Source organism: Melospiza georgiana, chromosome 4 (genome assembly GCF_028018845.1).
Source record: "Melospiza georgiana isolate bMelGeo1 chromosome 4, bMelGeo1.pri, whole genome shotgun sequence".
Classification (NCBI taxonomy): domain Eukaryota; kingdom Metazoa; phylum Chordata; class Aves; order Passeriformes; family Passerellidae; genus Melospiza; species Melospiza georgiana.
In genome coordinates, this window is record NC_080433.1 from 17,089,770 (window position 1) to 17,111,712 (window position 21,943).

General features: G+C 44.9%; 1 protein-coding gene across 1 annotated transcript in view; it reads right to left on the reverse strand.

Moving 5' to 3' along the window:
- The window catches only part of DENND5B (DENN domain containing 5B), a 105,862-nt gene extending 87,622 nt beyond the window's left edge, over positions 1-18,240 (reverse strand). Inside the window, exon 1 of the mRNA XM_058022656.1 lies at positions 18,109-18,240. Within this exon, the coding sequence (XP_057878639.1) occupies positions 18,109-18,220 (112 nt within the window). The 5' untranslated portion in view covers positions 18,221-18,240. The remainder of the gene's footprint in view (positions 1-18,108) is intronic.
- Positions 18,241-21,943: the final 3,703 nt, after the last annotated feature.

Here is a 21,943-nt window from a genome sequence, read left to right on the forward strand (position 1 = left end):
CTCCAGAGCACATCCTGTCTTGCACAGGCACTGAGTGCACACACAGACCTCGGCAGGGAAGTGAATCCCTGTGGAACAACTCATTTTTGTGTGTTGGGCATGTGCCAAATGTCCCAAACTGACTCAGGAGGAGGAAATGACCATCACCACCAGGTCAAGAAGGCATTGCAGTGCTGACTTTCCAGTTCACACGGCATTTGCTCAGCATTTTTCATCACTTCTCTGCAGCTCTTCATGCTGCTGACTAGCAAAGGCAGGGGTTGAAACTGCTATGCCAGGGCTTGTTCCAGCTTGGCAAATTCAATTAAGTACAGCAGAAAAAGTTCTTCTCTGATAGAGCCAAAGATTCTTTGGCTAAGCTGACTAAATCAACTGCTGCATCTACAAAATGACAATCCCACCATTTTTGTCTTTACTCTTCAGAAGTTTATTCCCTGCAACTCCCTCTTTTTTATATTTTTTTAAGGTGTAGAAAATACAAAGACTACACAAAAAAGATACTGAGGCTCCTATACCTACCACTTCAATAAATTTGATAGCTCCAAAGCTGCAGTATATACACATTGCCAAAAACCTAGAGTCCACAAATGGACTATAAAGAACTTCTTGGCTTCTCAAACTGAATACTCATTTTAAATATAATCATAAGACAGCTACCTGGAAGTCCTTGATGCAAATTTTTCTTAAACAAAACCCTTTCAATTTTTATCTGATCCTCTTAAGCTAATGACTGCACTTCTGTGAAGCTTCTATGTCACCCTGTATTTTAGCAAAAGTCAATAAAGTCTCGGCTTTGGAAATTTAAAATTAAAATGAAATGAATGAATGCATGAAAATCATGGGCTTCCTCAAGCATACTTCCAAGGGTCCCATACAGGTGTTGGGACTTGACACCATGGCACTACTGCACCTAAAAGGAGACAGAAGTTTTTCTGCTGCTTGAGAGGAGTTTAGAGGTAGCTGGATGGGCTCATTCCTGGGACATACATTTCATCATTGAACCATCACATCATCTCCAAAGAAAATCATGAGCATAAGCTATCCAAAGCTGTTTAGATTACATCTCCAGGCACAACAAGCCCCTCCTTGGCAAGCTATTTAAATTCCACAGAACAGCCAGGTAAATGACATAGGAGCCTGAATCAGTAGAAGCAGCCTGTGTTCAGACTGCCTACTATGGATCAGCTCTCATCTTCATGTAAGAAATGGGTACCCCCTCATTTAAATTAATCCTATTGACCAGAAATGTCCTTTTTCTGGGCCTCAGGTCTTTGTCAGTAGTGTTTTCCACCCTTCAGAGGAAAATTTGGCAGAGGGACAGCCTATCAGCTCCTGCAGCAGAAAGCTCAGTACAGAACCAGGCCACCACATCAAAGACAGTCATTTACTCCTTTAATTCCCTCAAAAAAAAAAAAGAAAAAAAAAATCCGCTTTTCAGTGCTGCCTGCACAGCACTGGCTCAGGCACAGCGCTGTGAGGAGAGCCAGGACAGGGAAGCAGAGCTGCTTGTGCTGTTTGCCAGCTGATGACTGTGTTTCCTTCTCCCAGCAGGGCAGGGAAGCCAGCAAGCCCCTTCTCCCACACCAGCCCCCAGCACTGAGCCACTTGCCAGGGCTGGGAGCAAGTCTGGAGAGCAGGTTAATCCAGGAACAGCCAGAAACACAGCACTTGAGCAGCAGGAGCATGAGTCCCAGTGCAGCCTGCCAGCTCTCTGCCAGTGGCTGGCACACACTGGTGTGCAGGAGGGTGACAACATGTCCAGGATGTCTGCAGAGGCACACCTTGGGTGCTGTGTTTGGGGGCAAAGGGAAGGTGCCAGTTTCCTTTGGCTGCCATCACAATCTTACTGTGACATTCAGCAGCAGCATATTAACTCACTTGTCACAACACAGCACTTCCAGCCCCATTTCTAGTGATGCTCCTGTGTACCTGCACAGCTACAGCAGCCACACCAATCACTCCCCTTAATAAAAAAGAAAAATGCACTCTAAGAGTGTTAGGAAGGACTGCACCAGGAGAGCAATGGGCAGGACCAGAATCCAGGATCTCTTTATAGTGCCAGAGGTCCTGTTCATCTCCAGCTGTAAATAAGAAAACTGCAAAAGCTTTGCTTTACTAGTTACATTTGCTAAATCCTGCAGCAGGATGCCTTCCTGCCCACCAGACCTGGATTGTGCAGCTCTGTGCTTCCTCCAGTAGTTATACATAGAAACAATCCATTAACAGGTTAAGGCACAGCACATAAATAGACTGTATTTGTCAGCATGTCTGAGCCCTACAGGTCGGCTGGTCACTTTATTTAAGAGACTCTGCAGCAGACTCACAGCAGGAAAGCAGGAATTTCCACTCTGGATTATAGAGGCAGAAATGTTCAACTGTTTTTCTGCTGTTTTTAAGGGAGCATAAGACAAAACGTCAGCACAAGAGAAAAATCAAATGAAAGCTGAACATGATTTCTTGTCCAATCTGTGCCTTATATGCTGAAGTAGCAGAAAAAAGGCAAACAACCTTTTTTGTTTGAATGCAGCCTTGCATCTGGCTGCATTCAACCTTGCATTGTTGAATGCAGCCAGATGTAGCATTTCAGAGTTTGGGTGGGGGCTGAAGAAGAGAATAGAACCCACTCTGGGGATCAGCGTACACATTCTAAAACACAAATATTTTAGAAGACGCCAATACATCACTAATGTTATTTGCATGTTCAGCTTGCCTGAGGGAGGGCAAAAGGGAGTCCTGCTATTAATAAACTGTGTTTAGTTTTGAAATTTAAAGCTCAAACATAAGGGCACAGCAGTTTTGAATAGAAAGACCCCAACGTTTTCAGCATGCAAGCTGCATCACTTCTCCACCAAAACTCGCTTTTAGGAACAGATGGCAGCCTGCAAGACCTACAAATCCTTTGTCTGGAGTGGCAAACTAGGCCCTATTGCCCATCAAAGTCAACCGTCACATTGTGAAGCACTGACCCTAACAAATCCATTATGTTTCTTTCTACCACAACGCTAAACCAAACAAAATGAGTCAGACTTACTAAGAAAGGATGAGGGATTTTAAATCCCTTTCCCCACCGTCCCTGCAAAAATAAAGACAAAGGGGGGGAGTCTGCATTGACCCTCCACTGATGAGCCCTGCCATGAGAGCTGCCCCCTTGGGCCAGGCTGCCCCAAGGAGGATGGATTTGGGGCTGGAGCATTTACAGGGCACAGTGCAATGGCTTTGGGATCAGCACGCTCTGTCAGTCAAACTACCCACACAGGCAAAAGTGAATATCCCAAGCAGGAAAGAAAGGCCCTTATGCTGGCTGAATAATTAGGTCTGATGTGCTTTGTAGTTTCTCAGCCCTCCCTTTCCAGCCCTGCTGAAGTGCTGAGTAGATGGAGATGGGGAAAGCTCTTCACAGGTACTGCAGGGAAGAGAATATAATGTTATTTCTTGTCTGCCAGCTGAATCCAGGCAATGTGAAGACACAGGAGCTCATATCAAAGAGCTGCTTATCTTCGGTCAAGGGAGAAAACAACAGAGAAGCCTACTGAGGTGGTGATGGACGAGGCAATGATGTGGAAAGGCTCGAAAAGCCTTTTCCCTGCTCTGGCTATTTGGTGCATCCTGACACACAAAAGGAAACACCCATCAATGGTGCTCTCAGACACCTCACACAAGGAACACTTTTATCAAAGAAAAGATCTCTCTCAATAGCAGTGGGTCCAGTTTATGAACAATTCAAATCACTTTCATCTCACATATCAAAAACACGAAACAACAAGAAAGTCAGCATCATCAGAGCAACAGTTTGGTTGGATTCTTCACACCCTGATAAAAATTGCTCCCCATCCCCCTTCCTTTACTGGTTTGCTTCAGCATAAAACAATCTCTCAAGGACATGGCAACAACGACACTGAAATTCAAAGCATTGAGATCAAACACATGAAGCTGACGCTCATTAAGGGTAAATTATGTCACCTATCTAAAAGCTCAAGCTTATTATTTAAGACAATACAACAGTCATTAATCACAGCCATTGTGTACTGCTAGAAAGGCTCTAGGAAGCTAAAGAATACAAGGGAGATTTATTATGCTACAGCGCCAGATTTAATTACATGGTTTTCTCCTCAGCATCTCGCCACTTGTAGTTCACCACCTGTTTGCACCAGAGGACCTGAAATAAAGACGTGCTGCCCTTGGGGCCAGGCAAGAGAAGCTTGTGCTGCATTCTTCTGTGGCTGCTGTAGCAGAACAGACATTTTGGGGGATGCTGGCAGCCAAATCGCTTGTGCTGAGCTACTGTTTTCCTTTGGAAGTTTTAAATTTCCAGTTCCTTTTCATACACATACGCAGAAAAGCCCACGAGCAAGGAGAAACAGGTTGCTGTCTTTTTCCTAAAGCTGCAGCACAAAGATCCGTGCCCTCACCACCACAACAATGTATTTAAGTAGTATGTCTGTCTGCTGGCAGCCCTCTGAGTTTGTATTTTCTTCTATAAATATTTAATGTAGAAGAACTGTTCATGTTACCCACTCTGACCGAAGTGTTTTGACAGCCATGCTCACCACATGACAATGATGCTCTATTTAACACTGCAGCTGCAGACAGGAGGATTTGGTTTCAGTTTTATACAATATTGTGAAACTGATGACCTCCTACAAATAAACCACTTAATACATTTTTAAGGAGCAGAATTTAAATGCATTAGCAAGACAATTGTTAGTAAGCCACTACAAGAAAGAAGAACAGAAATTTAATTCCCGAATGCAAAAGCCTGCTTAAATTTAACTGCAATTCCTTTCTTATTAAACCTGTTCAGATGGTGACAATTAAAGACAATCTAGTCTGCAAAAGCTAAGTAGCCTCCTGAAACTGTTTTTTCTTATAGCCAGAATAATTCCTAAACTTTCTGGACCACATATTGCCATCAGCCCTCAGAGGCCTCTGCACACTTTTACCAGCCAGTTAATTGAATACACACAGATGATGATGATGGCTCAGTGGATCACTGGGCTGGCCCCAAGGGAGGTTTGATCTCAGCCTCTCTAACATACAAAGACTCAGCATGGTCTAGCAGCAACTAACCAAGAGTCAGCGTTTCACATCTGAAGACAGCAACATTTTTCAAGTAAAGAAAAGTCAGGGAAATAAAAAGGCCTAAGTAACCCAGCCAGTCAAACCCACACAAACAGCTCTGCTACTGTTAGCTATGCACAAAGGCACTTTAACATGGAATCACTTAAGCACAGTTTGGGGAAAAAAATGTAATATAAGAGCAAGAAACTGAGTCAGCAATGTTTATCATTCCCCACATCCCTGGGCCCCCGGGGGTCGTCTCACTTACCCAGGGGCTCATTAATGCATTCATCTGTTACAAGCTTGCTGGAAGCATGGAGCAATGCCACTTTGGGGTGAGCAGATTAATCAAGCACAGATTGCCAACCTTCCACTGCAAGGCAATGCCATCTCCTTCTGGGCTATTCCAGCAGGCAGATTCAGCTGGATATTGTCATTTACTTCCAAGACAACTCATAAATGCCAAGTGATTAGCCATCCCTTGCAGCGCCTTTTACTGGAGTTACTCAAAATTTAATGCACTAAATACAGTTTTATGACTCCTAATGCATCATTAGCACTTTAATATATCAGACTAGAGATTGTCATTCTGAACAATATAATCAGAAAGGTCAGAATAGCATTTTAGAACAATAAAGCATGAGGATGAGCTGGTTTTTTCTTGAATGTAGAAAGAGGGAAGATAAGAAAAGAAAAAGATATTAAAGAACTCACAGAAGCAGAATATGCTGGGGAAGAATCTCCCATTCAGTATATTTTGAAGAAATACAGAGGTGTTTTTCCATAGGCACATCTCTGAATGCAATAGTACCAACACACTCAAGCTCCTACATCCTTTCATTGAGGCCGAGGAAGGACTTGGACCCTGCAAACAACCATCTGAGAACTGCTATTTATTGCCAAACACAGCTTTGTTCCCACTGCCTGTTATCACACTGTAGGAGCTGAGACTGAGCAAGAAAGACTGAGGACAATGGCTTTAGCACAGCTGTAGGTTTTCACAGGTAGGGGTGAATAGCACGAGGAATTATGCAACAGGATGGCAGGACAGAAGTCACGGTGCTCTCATCTGCAGCTCCTTTTGCTCACACAGGCCTGCTAGCTCCAACAGCCCTTCCTTCCTTCCTTTCCCCTCAGTACCAGGGGCTACCTTTGGGCAGGAGGCAGTGCATGCTCTGCTCGGATCCCACTCTGGGGCTGCCAGTTACTGCCAGGACACCCTCATGCAGGGGCCTCCCTTGCTTTAGGAACTGCTGCTGCTTTTCCTGCAGCCTTTGTGCTATTGTGCTGCAGCATATGTCACAGCTGTGATGGCCAAGAGTATCACCAGACAATTTCAGAAGGTTTTAAGCGCTTACCCAAACTGAGTAACACCAGTGCACATCAGGTACCTGCCCATACAGAGTAACACCATACCACATCAGATTTTAAGCACTTGCCCATACACAGCACCACCACGTCACTTGTCAAGGCTGAAAGTATCTGCCCTTGTTGCTCTCCAACCTTTTATAGCCATCATCCTACATGCTTTACACCTGTGTGCCCTCTGTTCCCCTTGGTGATTGGTCAGTGCCCCTGGGCACCCATTGCCCTCAGTGCTGCTCACCTGTCCTGCACAGCTGTAGCCCATTGGGGATGAGGCTCAGCCACAGCCCCACTCCCAATTACCACAAACCATGTACCTACACTATTGGAAGGTTAAGGAGGATCTCTGCTCTAGCTGCAGGGACTTCACAAAACAAAGAAAAAATCCTCTTTGTTTTCCATTCCATCTCTGACAAAATTAAATTGACATGCGTGCTCAGAAGTTGGTAGATAAGATTGGGGGGAGGATAAGATTGGTTGGTATTTTGACTTTTTTTCAATAAAAAGGAAACAAGCCTGGTGTGATCATGTTATCAATCACTCAAGCTGAGTTTTGAGTGTGATAACACTGCACTATTAACAACACAGATGGTCTCCTGCTTAGTTAGCATCAGCTTCCCTTTTGAGTTATTCAGTGCATCACAAGCAATACTGGGACACGGTCACAAGTCATCGTCACAAAGTGCTGACAAAATATGAACCAATAACTGAAACCCAATACCCACTTTGAATTGCAGATAGCTTTCAGATCATTATCACCATCATATACGATCTGTATCTCGGACACACCACAGCAATGACTGCTCTGAGTGATGCACTCTCAGCTCTGGGGCAGACCTAAATCTGTGCCTTTTCTCCCTGGTTCCTGGACAAATGGTTCTGCCAGCGCTAGCACGGACCTGAAGGGAGGAGTATGAATACAACCAGGCCCCCAGACAAATGTTTTGTCATTCTTATTCCCACTGAAAGCACAAGAGCTGAACTAATCGGGGCCCCGAGCTCCTGGGTCACAGCCAGGGCACCCACGCCAGGGACCTTGGCCCTTTCTCACCTGCTGACAGGGACAAAGCAGGGCTGAGGGGCCTGAGCTCATTAAGGCACAGCTTTCATGGGAAGTTCAGCACACATGAGGCTGAAGGGATTTTTTTGTTTGTTTGTTTTTGTTTTTGTTTTTTTTTTGTTTTGGTGGTTGTTTTTTCTTAGCAGTATGTTACACTGAGCAAATTTCAACAGGGTTCTTTCTTTCCCCACTCAACTCACCACCCTGTGGGCAGCTCCAAGTAGAGAGAAACAAAGACATGGGCATGGAAATGACAGTAAGTTATTACCCAGAACTGCTATTGTGAAAGTTAACATCTCCCACCACCATTCCCCTTTGGCTGAGTGCAATAGCAGACCATGGTTACAGCTGCCTCACCCCATGCAGATGTTCATATTTATACAGGAAAAAAATGATTACTTAATAGCATTCCCTACAACAGGATTCTGTAATTCTTAGTCATTCCCAAATTTCAGACACAAACACTAGACAACACATCCCTGCTTGAATTAAGAGAGTCAAACAACATCTGCTATCATACTCACTAAAGCCAGAAAGAGTCAATATATTTGCAAATATTTCGTAAGAAAAACCCATCTTGAACAGCATCATCTTGGGAAAAGGCTAAACACCCAATCCATCCATGCTGAATAGCTGCTATCCTGATTTCCAGAGATAAATGTTCTCTCTTAATAGATTCATAGCAATAGTAGTTACAGACAAAGGCTGACAACCCCAGAAGGGGTGCATTAAAGACACTAATATCATTCTTCCTGGCCTTGATATTTCTGCAGTGCTTACAAGGCATCACTACAGCAAAATAGATCCTTCACACACATCTACCATCAGTCATTTTTATAAAGCACCTGGCAGTTTTCAAGCAATGTGAGTTATGACCAACATTTAATCTTCAGATCCTGACAAAATTTTAGGGGGTTGGGCATTTTTAGTGTTTCTGTTAGTTTCGTTTGGATTCCTTGGTTTTGGGATTTTTTTTCAAACAAAAAGTGGTACTGAGTATTTTTTTTTTTTTTTCAAACAAAATACTTGGTACTGTGTATTTTCATATAGCCATACTGGAAGAATAAAAGTGAGAAAGCACAAAAATCTACATTACAAAAAACTCCCATTCTAGAAACAGTGCAGCAGCCCTTTATCTCTTCCACACCAGCCAGCATCACAGCTTAGAGAAAGTCTGTTAACAGAACTGGTGTTTTGTTTTTAAGCATAAAATTGTTCTTAATTTTAAATTCATGTCAGAGTATTGCACAGCATAAAACAAACAAGAATACCAAGTGGGAATGCTGATAGAAAAATAGTATTGTGTGAATAACTAACTCATCAGCAAATCCTCCCCTCCCTCAACAATGAAAAGCCAAATATTTATTCAATTGCATATTGCATTCTTTGCTCAAATACTTCATAATTTGAATTTAAAACAACAAATCTCAATTTTCTTCCCTGGGCATCTCAGGGGAGACCAGAGGGCCCAGCAGAAGGTATTTACACCATCTGACTGGATTAATCTCAGCAGCAATCTGGAGAAAAAGCAGGAGAGGGGGGCTCTTAGATGGTTTAGACCCTCCAGGCAGGCTCCAGGCCAGCGAGAACACAGACTGCAGAACCTGTCAGACACCTGAAGTCAGTGTAAGCAATACCTATTTGGACCATGACAGCAGCATCCTCTTCCAGAAGGCTCCAGCTGATTCCAGATGCCGGTCAGTCCAACGCAGGCTGCTTGGCCCATCTAATCAATATTTCATTGAGGAATTACCAGATAAGTGAGTTCTGGGTTTCATCATTTCATTACTTAGAGCTCAGCCCTCTTGTGTTTCAGTCACAAGGGACTCAAAGCACCTCTGACACCTGGGCAGCCTCGTGTAAGGAGCAAACACGTAAGGAACAAAACAAAAATGGTGATATTTGATTTTCCCTTGTAAGTGCAGCTCCTGCTCCCACAGGTGACATGGCATCGCGTGCCACCGCATGCCAACCCGCTTGTACGTGCCAACAGCTCTGCATGGGAATGAGCAGGGCTTTATAGAGATGCTGAGGGGAAAATGCAAATTTACACAAATAATTGCAGTCATCCGTGAAAAGCAGCAGCCACTACACACCCATGGCGGTTGAGCTTGGCTCTTTTTTTTTTTTTTGTTTAATCCTGTCATTGTTTACACAGAATGGTGTTTCAGATTAAGCCCCCTTACCCTTCCACATGTTAGTCTTTAACACGACAAGAGAATACCGAGAAGGGGGCGGACAGAGGATACTTCTGGCTTTCATGCTGTGCAACTTGCCACTCACACAGCTTCAAAGCGTGATTTGACTCCATATCAAGCTTGATATAAAGCTTACTAGGTTTTCTTTTAAGTGCTACTAGATCCCAGAATTATTATTGCAATTTGATGGTTAAAATGACTGTAAAGCAAACTCAAATTCATGCTCCAGGGTGAAGGGGTGCTTACTCTACAAGACTGACATATTTAAACATTGCCTCTGAACACAAACCAAGAACAGCTGACGTGTTTGTAAGAAACTGCGAAGAGAACAAGATTTCTTTACAGATCCACCAAAAACAGACCCCTCTGTCCAATATCATATTCTAGTAAGAGTTAATTTTTGTACTATCACTTGAAGCAGGTCACTGAGATCGGACAAAGTACTTCAAACCACAGAAGTACTCTTCCTATTCCTCTTTCCCATGGAATATTCTTCACATTTCACTGTTCAAACATCTGCTTGGAAGTTGTGATGTTATTTTTCATGGCTTGGGTAGGCATGGCGGTAGAAGCAAAACTTCAGACCTCAAAGGAGAATGGCTTCATGTTTTCAGCCAGGCACCTCCACCAAGCCTGGGACACCCTAATGAGAGAATCTTCAGCTGATCAGGCAGATGATTAAAAATTATCTTTGACTCCAAGCAACAAGCACAAATGGCATTGTTTATATTTTCATACTGGTAATGTAACAGAAATTTTTTCCAGCCATGCCTATATCTGACACCTCAGCAGTCTATCACACATTAGTCATTCCCCCAGAATGTTTCTTTTACTATGATGACCCATCACCATTTCTTCCCTAATTACTTCTGGGATTATCTATATGGCTAATGTGATCAAAAAACCACAGTGAAGGCTGTTTCCTGACCAAATTTAGTTTTCCTCAATGCAATTTTTCCTACTGTATGTATTTTTGTTATTCACTGGTTAAGAGGTAAATAATGGAAAAAAAAACAAGAGAAGGACAAAAATTGTAGGCTCAGTCATGAGCTATACAGAGATTCACATATTCCACACAGTTCCTCTCCATGCACACCAGAAATGGCTCAAAAAGAAACTCTTCCCACATATGTAAGTGGTCCTACATGATCTCAAACAGCACCAGCCAAAGATCACAGCTTTAACTGCATCGAAGTGCATGCACTGTTTGTTTTTTTCCCCTTCATTCACATTTCTCCTTGAGTCCAGCCCTCACTGCAACAGACCAGAACTGCAGCAGAAGCAGTGTGCCAGCCACATACCCAGTGCCAGCCCACGCAGAGCCTTTGTGGGCTGTACACTTGCCAGCATGTTTTAGGGGTGAGCTGGCATTAAGGACAACTTGATTAGCCCATGACAAGCAGGTGAAAGAAGGCAGGCAAGAGAGCCCTGACACCCCTGCCCTGCTGGCTTACGTGCAGCTTTCCTGAAGCAGCTGATTTTGGAGTTATTCCTGCATGGAGCTCTGCATTGGCACGGGCATGCTGTGGGAAGGGTGTCAGGGCACTGGCACAGCTCCTGCAGCACTGGGAAAAGGCTCTGGCGAGGACACAGGAAAACAGCTGAGCAGAGAAATCAATATTACAGTCACGCACCGCCCTGAGCAATTCTGACACACTTATGGTTACTGCTCTTCCGTTTGCAGGGCGGTGGGCATCACCTTACCCTGATGCCTCCATCCTCCAGCACCCTGAGGACAGGACAGAGGTGGACACCAACACAGGGGTTTCTCTCCTGGCAGCAGGTCAGGCTCACACCACCACCACATCTATGCCCTCCCCACCGACACACGACCGTGCCGATCCCGATCCGGCACTGTCACTGCGCTCCCCGGGACGTGCCACGTTTGTGCCACCTTTGTCTGCCAGGGCTCTGTGCCCCAGGCACAGGCTGTGTGCCACCTTTGTCTGCCAGGGCTCTGTGGCACAGGCTGTGGGCCTGGGACCCCGTCTCTCCACAGCCACTGCAGCACTAAGCCGCCAGGATGGGGCCAGCAGTGACTTCAGGCTGCTGCGCAGGAACAAGATTAGGGCTGGATTTAGGTCGTTCTTCTAAAGGACAGCAGCTCAGCCATTCTGCCTGGCACTGCTTTGATCACTGCTGCAATTACAGAGTGAGAAGGAAAAGGGCTGCCCCCTGCAATATCCACGGGGCAGTTCTGGGATCCTCGCTGAAAAAGCCCCTCACGTACACCATCACACCTTCTGCTTCTCGGCCACTGCAGCAGCCACTGGCAGCCAAGCAGCCTCCAAGCGTGCAAGAGGCTTTAGTCTAAGTGGAAATCAAAACAGCAGCTTATCTGGCAAGCAAAGTACAAGAAATTCTCTTTGGTTTAGCATTAGTGAGTCAGTGCTATTGATAGGAATAATGGTGTTTTTCCAACCCCGTCAGTACCTTATTTTCAAAGGAATACAGTAAAAAAAACTTAGATGAAGGCAAATGTATAACAGAATAGTCACATCAGGGCTGGGTGAGCATTTAAATCCTGCATTTCTCTGGCATACATGCAGATAGAGAATGAAAGTGCTATTGCTGAAACACAGCAATACATCACAACCATCAGCAATTCCACAAACTGGTGTGTTATCCAAGCCAGCAAGAGAGAGTTACTCCTTATTAAATGGAGATCATACTTATCAATAATATTGACAGTTCTTTATAAAAAGCACTGACTCCTTTGGCTGCAGAAATCAGGAACTAAGTCTTTAATGCATAATTCAGATATTTTTTAAAAATAAAATTAAAACCTTTGTGGTATTACAGTGGAATTCGGGTTTCCTCCAATAGCAAAAAAAGAAGAATGAACCATTACAGCAATTATCCATGTCACCACCTTTGAAGATGTAGAAGAGAGCAGAAACATTATTTCTGTTTCAGCATCCAATTTGGGTTTTCCAAAAGCAGGGATTATCTCCATGCTCCTTTAACTAGAAAAGCAACACTTTATGTATGCAGAATAAGATTTGGTTTCACATGAACAAAATATTAACCCAGCTTAGATTTTTATCAAACAGGTTTCCTAAATGAATAAACAGTATCTCCCTATTATTACGACAGTTCACAAAAAATGACATTTACTTCAATAAGCTGGCTAGTCCATCCAATCCCTAATCCATGAGACTTGGTTTTTTTCTAGCTATAATGTCAGGAGATTTAGTGCTGCATTTGAGCATCACTTCTTAAGGGGGGCTGGAGAAACTCTTGAATTCCATTCCTCCCACAAGCCCTGCAAAGATGAGAAATCCTAAGCAATCGACCTCAACTGCTTCTGAGGAGCAAGTTAAGCTTTATTAACTCGAACAGCATAAACCATCTCTGCCTCTACTTGCACCATTCTCATCCACATCCAGGTTACTTAATCTGGACAATCCCTCCAAAAATGCTTTGTGCAAATCTGGACCACACTTAAAAGTGAAAAGCAGAACTTCTGTGGCCTGCTTTCCAGTTGCGTAAGTCACGAACAGGAATCGCAACTGATCAGATATTCCTCGGCAGAGGGAAACTTAGTCTATTTCCAGCAAACTAGGAAAAAATCCAACTGCCTATTTTCAGAAAAGCCACGCACACAAGAAGTTGTATGCCTGTAGTAATGCCACCGAGTTTTCTGGCAGTGCACAGCCCTGGCACGGAGGAAGCGCGAAGGAGAACGGCGCAGGCGGCGGGGAGGCTCCGCGGGGCGTCAGCACGCAGGTGCCAAGCACACACAAGGACAAAAAAGTCTTTTAGCTTTCTAAAAATAAGAGCCTACTAGATAAGAAGCACAGTTAGCCAGACTGCAGCATGCCCTGTTTGGATTTTACCATTTCATTGAAGGGAAATTAATTACCAATATGTGGATATTTTGTAGGGAAACAGCATAAGGTAGAAGAAATGTGCATTTTCCCCAAGACATTCAGCATTTTCAGTCAGCATGACCAGTATCCACTCTCCGCTTTGCTGGCCATTAAAATAAAGAATTTGATCTTAACAGTAGGGTAATGAAGCTCCCTAGAGTTTTCAAGCATACACTGAATAGGACAGTAAGACATTGAATCTTTACACAATGGCCAAAACTAGACAGTGTAATGTAACATTTACAGCTCATGTGTGGAGAAAAACCCTATAAAAATCTTATAAGCAGCAGGCAGGCAGCCATAACTCCACCAATATTCACATTCTAAGACAGAGAAGGCACCATCCAACATGGTCCTTCAAGTCCCAATTCCCACACTAGCTTACTGCACCTTCTCTTCCTCCAAACTGCACCCTCAATTGAGTCCTTCCACTTCAGAACAAAACACCCATCCCTAATTCTCTCCCTACTTTCCTTCAGAGCACTTAATTACTTCCCCAATTAAGTATATTTCATGTTCTTTTTAATTGAGTCATGTGTACTATGGATTTTTCTAAATTGTGGTTTGTGACACTCAAACAAGATATTACAAAATTTAACATGTTCCCCAAGCAAATGGTAAAAGCTGCTACAGCCAGAAAACCTTGTGCCCTGCACATATAGGTCATTATATATGAACATGAAATTCACATAGTATGAAAAAACATATGATAGAAACAATTTAATGTACGATTAGGTGGTTTTGTTAAATGCAATGTTAAATATTTACTGTAACAAATTCATATGAGCACATGCAATTCCAAGGCTGATAGTCTCAAAATGGCTTCACCTGAAAGAAGCAGGCGTGAAGAGGAAAGGGAACTGAAATTTATTTTCCATCAGCCCTGCATATGACAGAAAAGCTCCCTTTACCCTATTTTAGGAGAGTTCAACAGGGCACTGAAACCAATACTGAAATTTTCATGCTTTTCAAGATATTTCACATCAAATACCCTGCTTTTCTTTTATGACCCCTCCAACTATTAAACACCAATAAATCCTTAGATAGTTTCCTTTCCTCCTTCAGTCCCTGGAAAGAGCCTGGAAAAGAAACCCCAGGGAAAAAAAAAGGGGTTTTTTTCCCTCCATCCTTGAGTGAGAGCTTTGTGATAAGGGCCACAAGTGTTTTGACAACATCATAATCTACACACAATTTTGCTGTGTGCCTGGATACACTACCAAGTTGAGTAATAGGTAAACAGCTTTTAGCTGTTCAGAATTAGCTCACTTAAAAACCCCAAATCAGCCATCTGAAGAGCCAGCTGCAAAGCAACTCACAAAAAAAAAAAAAAAATCTGTACCAGAAAACATCATACATGCAAAAGACAAAAAATAATCTAAGCAAAATGAACTGTTTGCTTGGTGGAAAATTCTCATCTACCAAGCTTATTTTAAGCATGAACATCCATTCAGTGGAACAAGAACTATAAACCAAAATATTCTCCCCTAAAAGCATGTAAAAATGCTATACAACCATAAATGTTGATTTTATTTCATTTTCTGAACAAACCTATCAACACTACAAGAATCAGAAAAGCAGTTCTTTGTTTTCACAAGTAACACTGAAACATTTCACTTCTTGCCTGATGCAGCAGATGAGGATTTTTTGGTGCTTTTTGCTGGTTTTAATTGAAGAGAGTTTTTGTCAAAAGATATTCTGGGCTTCAGGCAAGGAAAGCCTCCACAGTGGGGAGAGTGCCAGGCTGTCCCCAGGCAAGGCAGGGCACAGGTCAGGGAGCTCCAGGTGACGCCAGAGCTGACTCACAGGCAGCTCCTCAGCACACCATGTACCACGGGGAGCTGCCTGAATATCACCACAGGGTTCACCTCAAATCCTCTGAGATTTTCTAACTTCTGCTCCTCTCTTCACAGTAGAGGCCCTGGGGCCTCCAAGGCAGCAGCAGAGCTCCTCTTGTCCCTTCCCTCAAGGCAGCTCCATCAGTCAGAGCTGGGGTGAGCAGGGGCCTTGTGAGCACTGGCTGCCAAGGGATTCATGGGTTTGGGGATAAGCAGGTTCTTGATTACTTTTCTTTTTTTGCTGAACTGGGGATGATCTGTGCAGCAGCTTAAGTCACAGCAACTTTTCATTGATGCCTTGTGACTTACCTCAACAAGCTCTTCAAGCACAAGGACAGCAAGATGTAGCGACCACAGCTACATAACACTGAATGAACAGGGTCATTTACTTCCACAAAGAATTTTAAGAACATTTTGAGAAAGAATAGCCATTTGTGGGTTTCCTGTGATAGAACAGACTTTCTGCTCCCTCTAGCATCTTTCTCCCCGCCTATTACATCAGAGAATTCTATTGTAGTACCTTAGTTTTTGAAATCTGTGGCACAGATTTCTAGATGGGCTCTCACTACCACCTACCTACAGCAGCATCAGTACTCCCCAAGCTTTAACAGAAATGTTTTCTCCGCTACATCTCAAACCAGAGTTAATTCTTCCACGGCTGCATTGTATTTGTGGCTCACAGCACTCCCTGTTCCTCCCCAGCATTTCCCACTGCTGAGCTTCCAACTGATAGCAGAAAGCTCATGTCACGAGTCCCTAAAAATATAACATTGCTCAGTGGCAATGTTAAGTCCCATCATATTTCTGTTACTCCACTTCTTCCTCTATCACATCCCAACCCTCCTAAGGTATTAAGAATGCCTCCAGAACTGGCATTACCAAAAGTGTTTGTATGTCCAAACCATATTGCTGGACCTTGCCTAGTTGAAACCAGCTACAAAGACATTGCTTCAAAAATTACTACTTTTGTTAATTTCTCTTTGAAATTATTCACAGCTGCACTGTATTTTCTAAATGGGTCTATCCTGTATGTGCCAAAATCACTTTCTTTCACTGAAAAATGAAGAGGGGGATTACTTTAGCTTTGAAATCAGCTTAGTGTTGCTGGAGCAGTCCATCCAAACCTACTGAAAGACCACAGAGGAGGAGCCCTGTAGTCAAGGCACTACATTTGCACAAACCCACCACACTCAGGCTGTCCTTGAGCAGTGCTCCCCAAGAACACAGCTGTGCACTTCCCTGGGAAATGGTGCAAAAATCAGCAAAAGACAACTTGGAAAGTCCGGGTACATCAGGGAAACACAGCCTACCAGCCAACACAGCTTTAAAAATAGTTTCTTTTCAGATAGATGACTCCAAGTTTAGGTAGCTGAAACCCCAATAGGTCACACCATGCAAATCAAACCCTGCACACCATCAGCTGGGAGGAGGCTCCTGGGAGTCAGGAGTTTCCTACTAAAAGCAGCAAAACTGAAAACACACAGCTGTGGTCACAAGTACATGCGAAAAAACAAAGAGATGAAAGTACATTTAGCTAATGCTTCAACTTGGAGTCCCCAGGGCTACCTCCATACAGTAGTGTGTGCTCCCTGCCAAGGGTAGAGACTTAGTTACCCTGCCTCAAGATAAGGCTCCCTGGAAAGTCGTTCCTTGGAAACATACGTGCATCCACCCCTTTCACTGGTGACAAAAACATGAACTTCAACCAGCGTACATTGACCAGTGATACAGATCATCGTGTCTTTCTCTTACACAACCAGAAGGCAAGGTACTTCCTGATGCAATAGCTGCAGAGACCTCATTAGGATCCCATCTCCAGGATCTCACTGCCAGGCAGAGGGGCTCACAGCTGCTTTCAACTCCAGCCACACACAGCTCCTTTGCCTGCAGTGAGAACGCACGGGAATGGGCAAACACTGGCACTTAAACACTTCCAAACTCGGAACTCCATGAGGAAACACCTTCCATGAAATTAAGCCCTGTTATTAAGCCTGAAGTTGATCAAATTTTATATGTAAAAACCTGACTTCGTTTCTCTTGCATAAACAAAAGTGACATTGAGGAAGAAGTGCTGCCTTATGCCAACATAATCAGCTTATATCCAGTCATGAACCCATCAAAAATAAACATTTTAGAAAATGTATTTGAGCCTGCAGCAATAGTTTTGTTCCTTTTTTCTGTAACGTTTTTGGGGTAGAGAAGGAAAGAAGAATGCGGGAAGACTATTTCTGAGTAGACATAAGGTGCGAATAAACATAAGAAAGATGCGATTCCATTAATATATTCAGTTCTCCCCAGATCCCTCCCCCTCCTTTCCAGCGCAGAGACTGAAGAAAACCCATCTGCCCCGGCAGAAAGCTCGGTCATTCGGCTCCCTCCAATTCCGTAACCCTGGGTTCCCTTCTCTGCCGGTGACACCCGCCGGGGGCTGCCTGTCCCCGCCACCGCCAGGGACCGGGGCCAGCGGGGTCAGCGCAGCCCGGCCTGCGGGGATCGGCGCATCCCGCGGCCGAACGCTCCCCACATCCTCAGGGGATGCTCCACCAGCCCCTCCGGAGGGGGATGCTTTATCCTCCAGAGTCGCTCCCTCCCAGCGGCTCCCACCGGCGCGGCGACCCCTCCTCCTCCTGCCCTCCTCGGGGGGAGCAGACATTTTGAGGCAGCGCATCCCGCACGCCCGCCGAGAGCCGCAGCGGCGCGGGCGAGGCCTCCAGGCTCACCTGCCAGCTCGTCGGGCTCCAGCCCGCTCTCCGCGTCGATGCCGCACAGCACGAAGTAGTGGGCGAAGCGGCAGGGCGCCGCGCCGGGCCCGGGGTTGCCGCTCCCGCTCATCCCGCCGGCGGCGGCTCCGTGAGGCGGCGGCAGCAGCGCGGCTCGGGCCGGTCACGGCGCGCCGCCCCCCATCCCCGGCGGGGCCGCGCAGGCGGGCACCGAGCGGCGGCACCGAGCACAGAACGGGCGGGCGGCCCCGCTGCTGTCAGCTGAGCGGGGCGGGGACGGGCGGGACACGCCGCGCTGCCGGACCGCCCCCGCGGGGCATTTAAACCCTGCGCGGCCGCGGCCGCCCCGCGCCGCGCCGCGGGCCCGCGTTCCCGGCGTGTGGGGAGAGCCGCGGGCGCCTTTGTCACCTGCTGTATCCGCGATTGCAGCCTAAAGCTCCCCCGCGTGTGAACCGCAGAGGTTGGCTTTATTTAAATAAAGCAGGAGACGGTGCCGCTTCCTATCGGGAATGTCTCTTCCCCCCGCCCCAGGAGGGAGCTCCGCAGCCCCGCTGCCGGAACGCGCCGAGCCCCGCCCGGCGCTGAGCGCTTCCTGCGGGAATCCTGCCGGGGGAAGCGGCTGCTTCTCCTCCCCAGCCCAATGTGCAAGCAGCAGCCGCCACCCACGGGGATGGCTTTTGTGCGCTCTCCATCCCCGCGCCGTGATGGATGGCACCCGTGCCACGTTACGGGAGAGCTATTCCTGGGCTACCCGCACTCCGTTTCAAAGCAAAAATCTAAAATGTTGCTTCGTTCCTAGTTTATTTAAGATTTACTAGCCATTGTGCCGCGTCCAGAAATAAATCCGCATTATTTTACTCCCGCTGCTAGAATTCTTCTCGTTAGGATCACCCGATGCCAAAATAGTGGCAACTCTGTCCGCGAGCGGCACCTACTTTTAAAGGGGCAGAGATGATTCTTTTGAAGTTCTAACTTTTTCTTCTCCAAAGTGATAAGATCCCCCGCCCCATATGTCAATAATTCTGACATCGGAATATCATAAAGATAATCCAGTATTTTCTAGTATTCCGGTGTTATCCAGCATTCTGGATATCATATTATTCAGTATTTTCACTTTTATCCTTTTGTGTTTCATCTGTTTGTTAGTCTTGGTCCATGCCACCTGTAATAATTACAGTCTTCTCATTTTCTTACTGTGGACTCCTATGACCCCTTTATTTTACCTCTTAGCAGTGTGAATCACGTATTTTCTTTTTATGGTTTATATTTGTCCTTGTTTAACAAGCGCCTTTGATAAGAAAATGCCTACAAGGAAACTGATAATTCATCCACTTTGTGTCATTTTATGGAGGTACATGGGGTAACTGTCTGACCTCGAAGCCACCTAGGTCAGCATCTCTCTCTCTCTCTCTCTCTTTATCTCATCAAATTAACAAATTTTATGCTCTTTTATTTCTCAGCTTCCTCTAGTGTTCTAGTGAAAGCAGACAGGAACTAAACTAATTTTTTCCCTTCCCAATAACTTTAATCTCCAATAAAAAAAAAATTTTTAAAAAATTAAAAAGAAGACAAATCCTCTCTCACAATCCCCAATTCTTGTTGTTTTAGCCCTCAGTAGCAACCTGAATCTTTCTGGAGCTGCAGAGAAATTTTCTGTGAGACTGGTAAATTTCTCGACTTTGCACCAGAGCTAGGTTGTTTTATTTAGTTTGGTTTGTTTATTAACTTGTATTTGCTTATTCAGCTTTGGGTCAGATGGTAAGAGCTTGACAAGTCAGTCTCTGACTCTCATTCAAAACCAAGTGCTTATATTGTAGGTATGTTTGTTTTTTGAGGCCCAATGGCATGGATGTCTCCAGGAAGTCCAAGACAGAAGCTTCATCAGCCCCTCTAAAGGATGCTTCTAAAAATAACCCAAAAATTAACACAATAGTTCTGACCTTTTTACCTTAAGTAAAAACCAGCTGCTAGCTGGTTCTAGATTGCTTTGGTTTAGCTGTCTTCTGTACAGGGCATTTTTTTCTTTAATAAAGTTCAGTTCACAGACACCTCAATCTCAATAAAATCAGTAGTGCATATAGCATTAAACAAGAGGAAAAGCACAACACATGGGATTGGAGGTGTAAAATTATTAAACTCATCCTTCCTGGGTTAGCTGTGAGGCTGAGCCCCCACTTCTATACATGCAGCTGCCACAGACACATTTTGTGCGGGAATTTTGTGGGGGCACTGATTTGTTCTCCTAAGACAACTGATCTGGGCACAAAATTCATCCTAATGAGGCCACTCAGATCTTTTGCCAAGCAGTGCCAGCAGATCCAGCTTGCCTGGGCTCTGGTAAGCCATGTTATGTCCCCAGGCCTGGATTTTCTCACCTAAACCCCTCCATCTAAGTTGTTCTAATATTTCCCCCCAAGCTGATCTAGCTTAGATACTGCATGCTGCCTTTGGTTATCTCTTCTGCACTCTCATGGGTTTTTTCCCGCCTCCATCCTGGCTCTCATCCCAAGGAATCTGTAATTTATTATATTTTAGCAGAACCTAGGCATTTTGGTTGTCCTTTCACCATCCAAAACCATCCTGTGGTGATCACCAGTGCCTCCTTAAAAAGGCTGCCCTGCTTTCAATACTTCTGCTCTACTTGCAACACTGAGTGCTTAAATTTTACAGAAGTCACAGCAGGTCCACCAAGGTGCTGTGGAGCTTCTTGCAAGAGTGAGAGAAAAACAGAGATGAGGACTAAAAGCACCACAAAGTGCTGCACATACTAACTAATCAGGCAAATGCCATGAGAAAACATTTGTACAGCCTGGGAGGCAGCAGTGCCTGATAGGATTGTGCCATGAGACACATCTAGGATGATCAGAGATAACTGGCTGGGATTATGAGTATTTTTTTTTCCTTTCACCAACAAAAAGTGTTAAAGTTCCACAAGGGGTTTGAATGGGTGTCCTCTAATCAAATCATATTAACAATAACCCCGGGGAGATGAGGTTTGTCCCTGGCACAGCAGAGCACAAAGCAGTGTCAGAACTTCTTATGAGTTGCTCCAAGGAACAGGGATAAGGTAGGACTGAGGATTTCAGACTAGGACAGGCACAAAAAACTTACTGGCATAGACCAGATCTGCCTGTGACCTTTCATTTTGGTCTGTTCTCCTGTGGCAGCAGCTTTGTTCCTTCACCAGCTGTATTGTCACTGGTACAACAGAGCAAGGGAAGGTTTTTGGCTTGGCAGATTTGTTCTTCCTTAGGTACTTGTATCTCTAGCCATGAATATTTCTCTCAATGTCAATTTGGTTCAAGTTTCCCTCTCAGTAACCTCTCAGTGAGTCTTTGTTCCTCAGAACGCGTTAGTTTAAACTGGGTCAAATGCTAACAAGCGTGTCAGCTCCCCCTGCCCCTAGGATCTGCCATAAAAGATCAGACCATCAAGCTCTTTGTCCTACTTCTGCAAGAAGCCAATGCCCAATGCTTCACAGAGGTGGAAAAACCTGCAATTTAAAGGTTACGTCCCTCCCCCTTGCTGTGACACTCTTGCTTCACTTTCTATTTTCTTCATCGTTCTTCCATGAATTGGAAATCATGCTGCTGTGATGGATTGCTCACTCCTCCACACAGCTCCACAGTTCCCTCTCTAAGATCTTTCACAAGCTGCCAAGCCACATTGATTTTCCATTGAAAGCCTCTCCTGTTTTGCTCTAGTATCTAAGGGGTCAGGAGATCCTGTAGGATGGAAGGAAGGAAAACCACTAAGATGCAACATGAATGTTGGTAAGGCTCAGGACATTCCAACCCTTGGCTGACTTTCAGTGGAGCAGTGTTGTCAGCTCCTT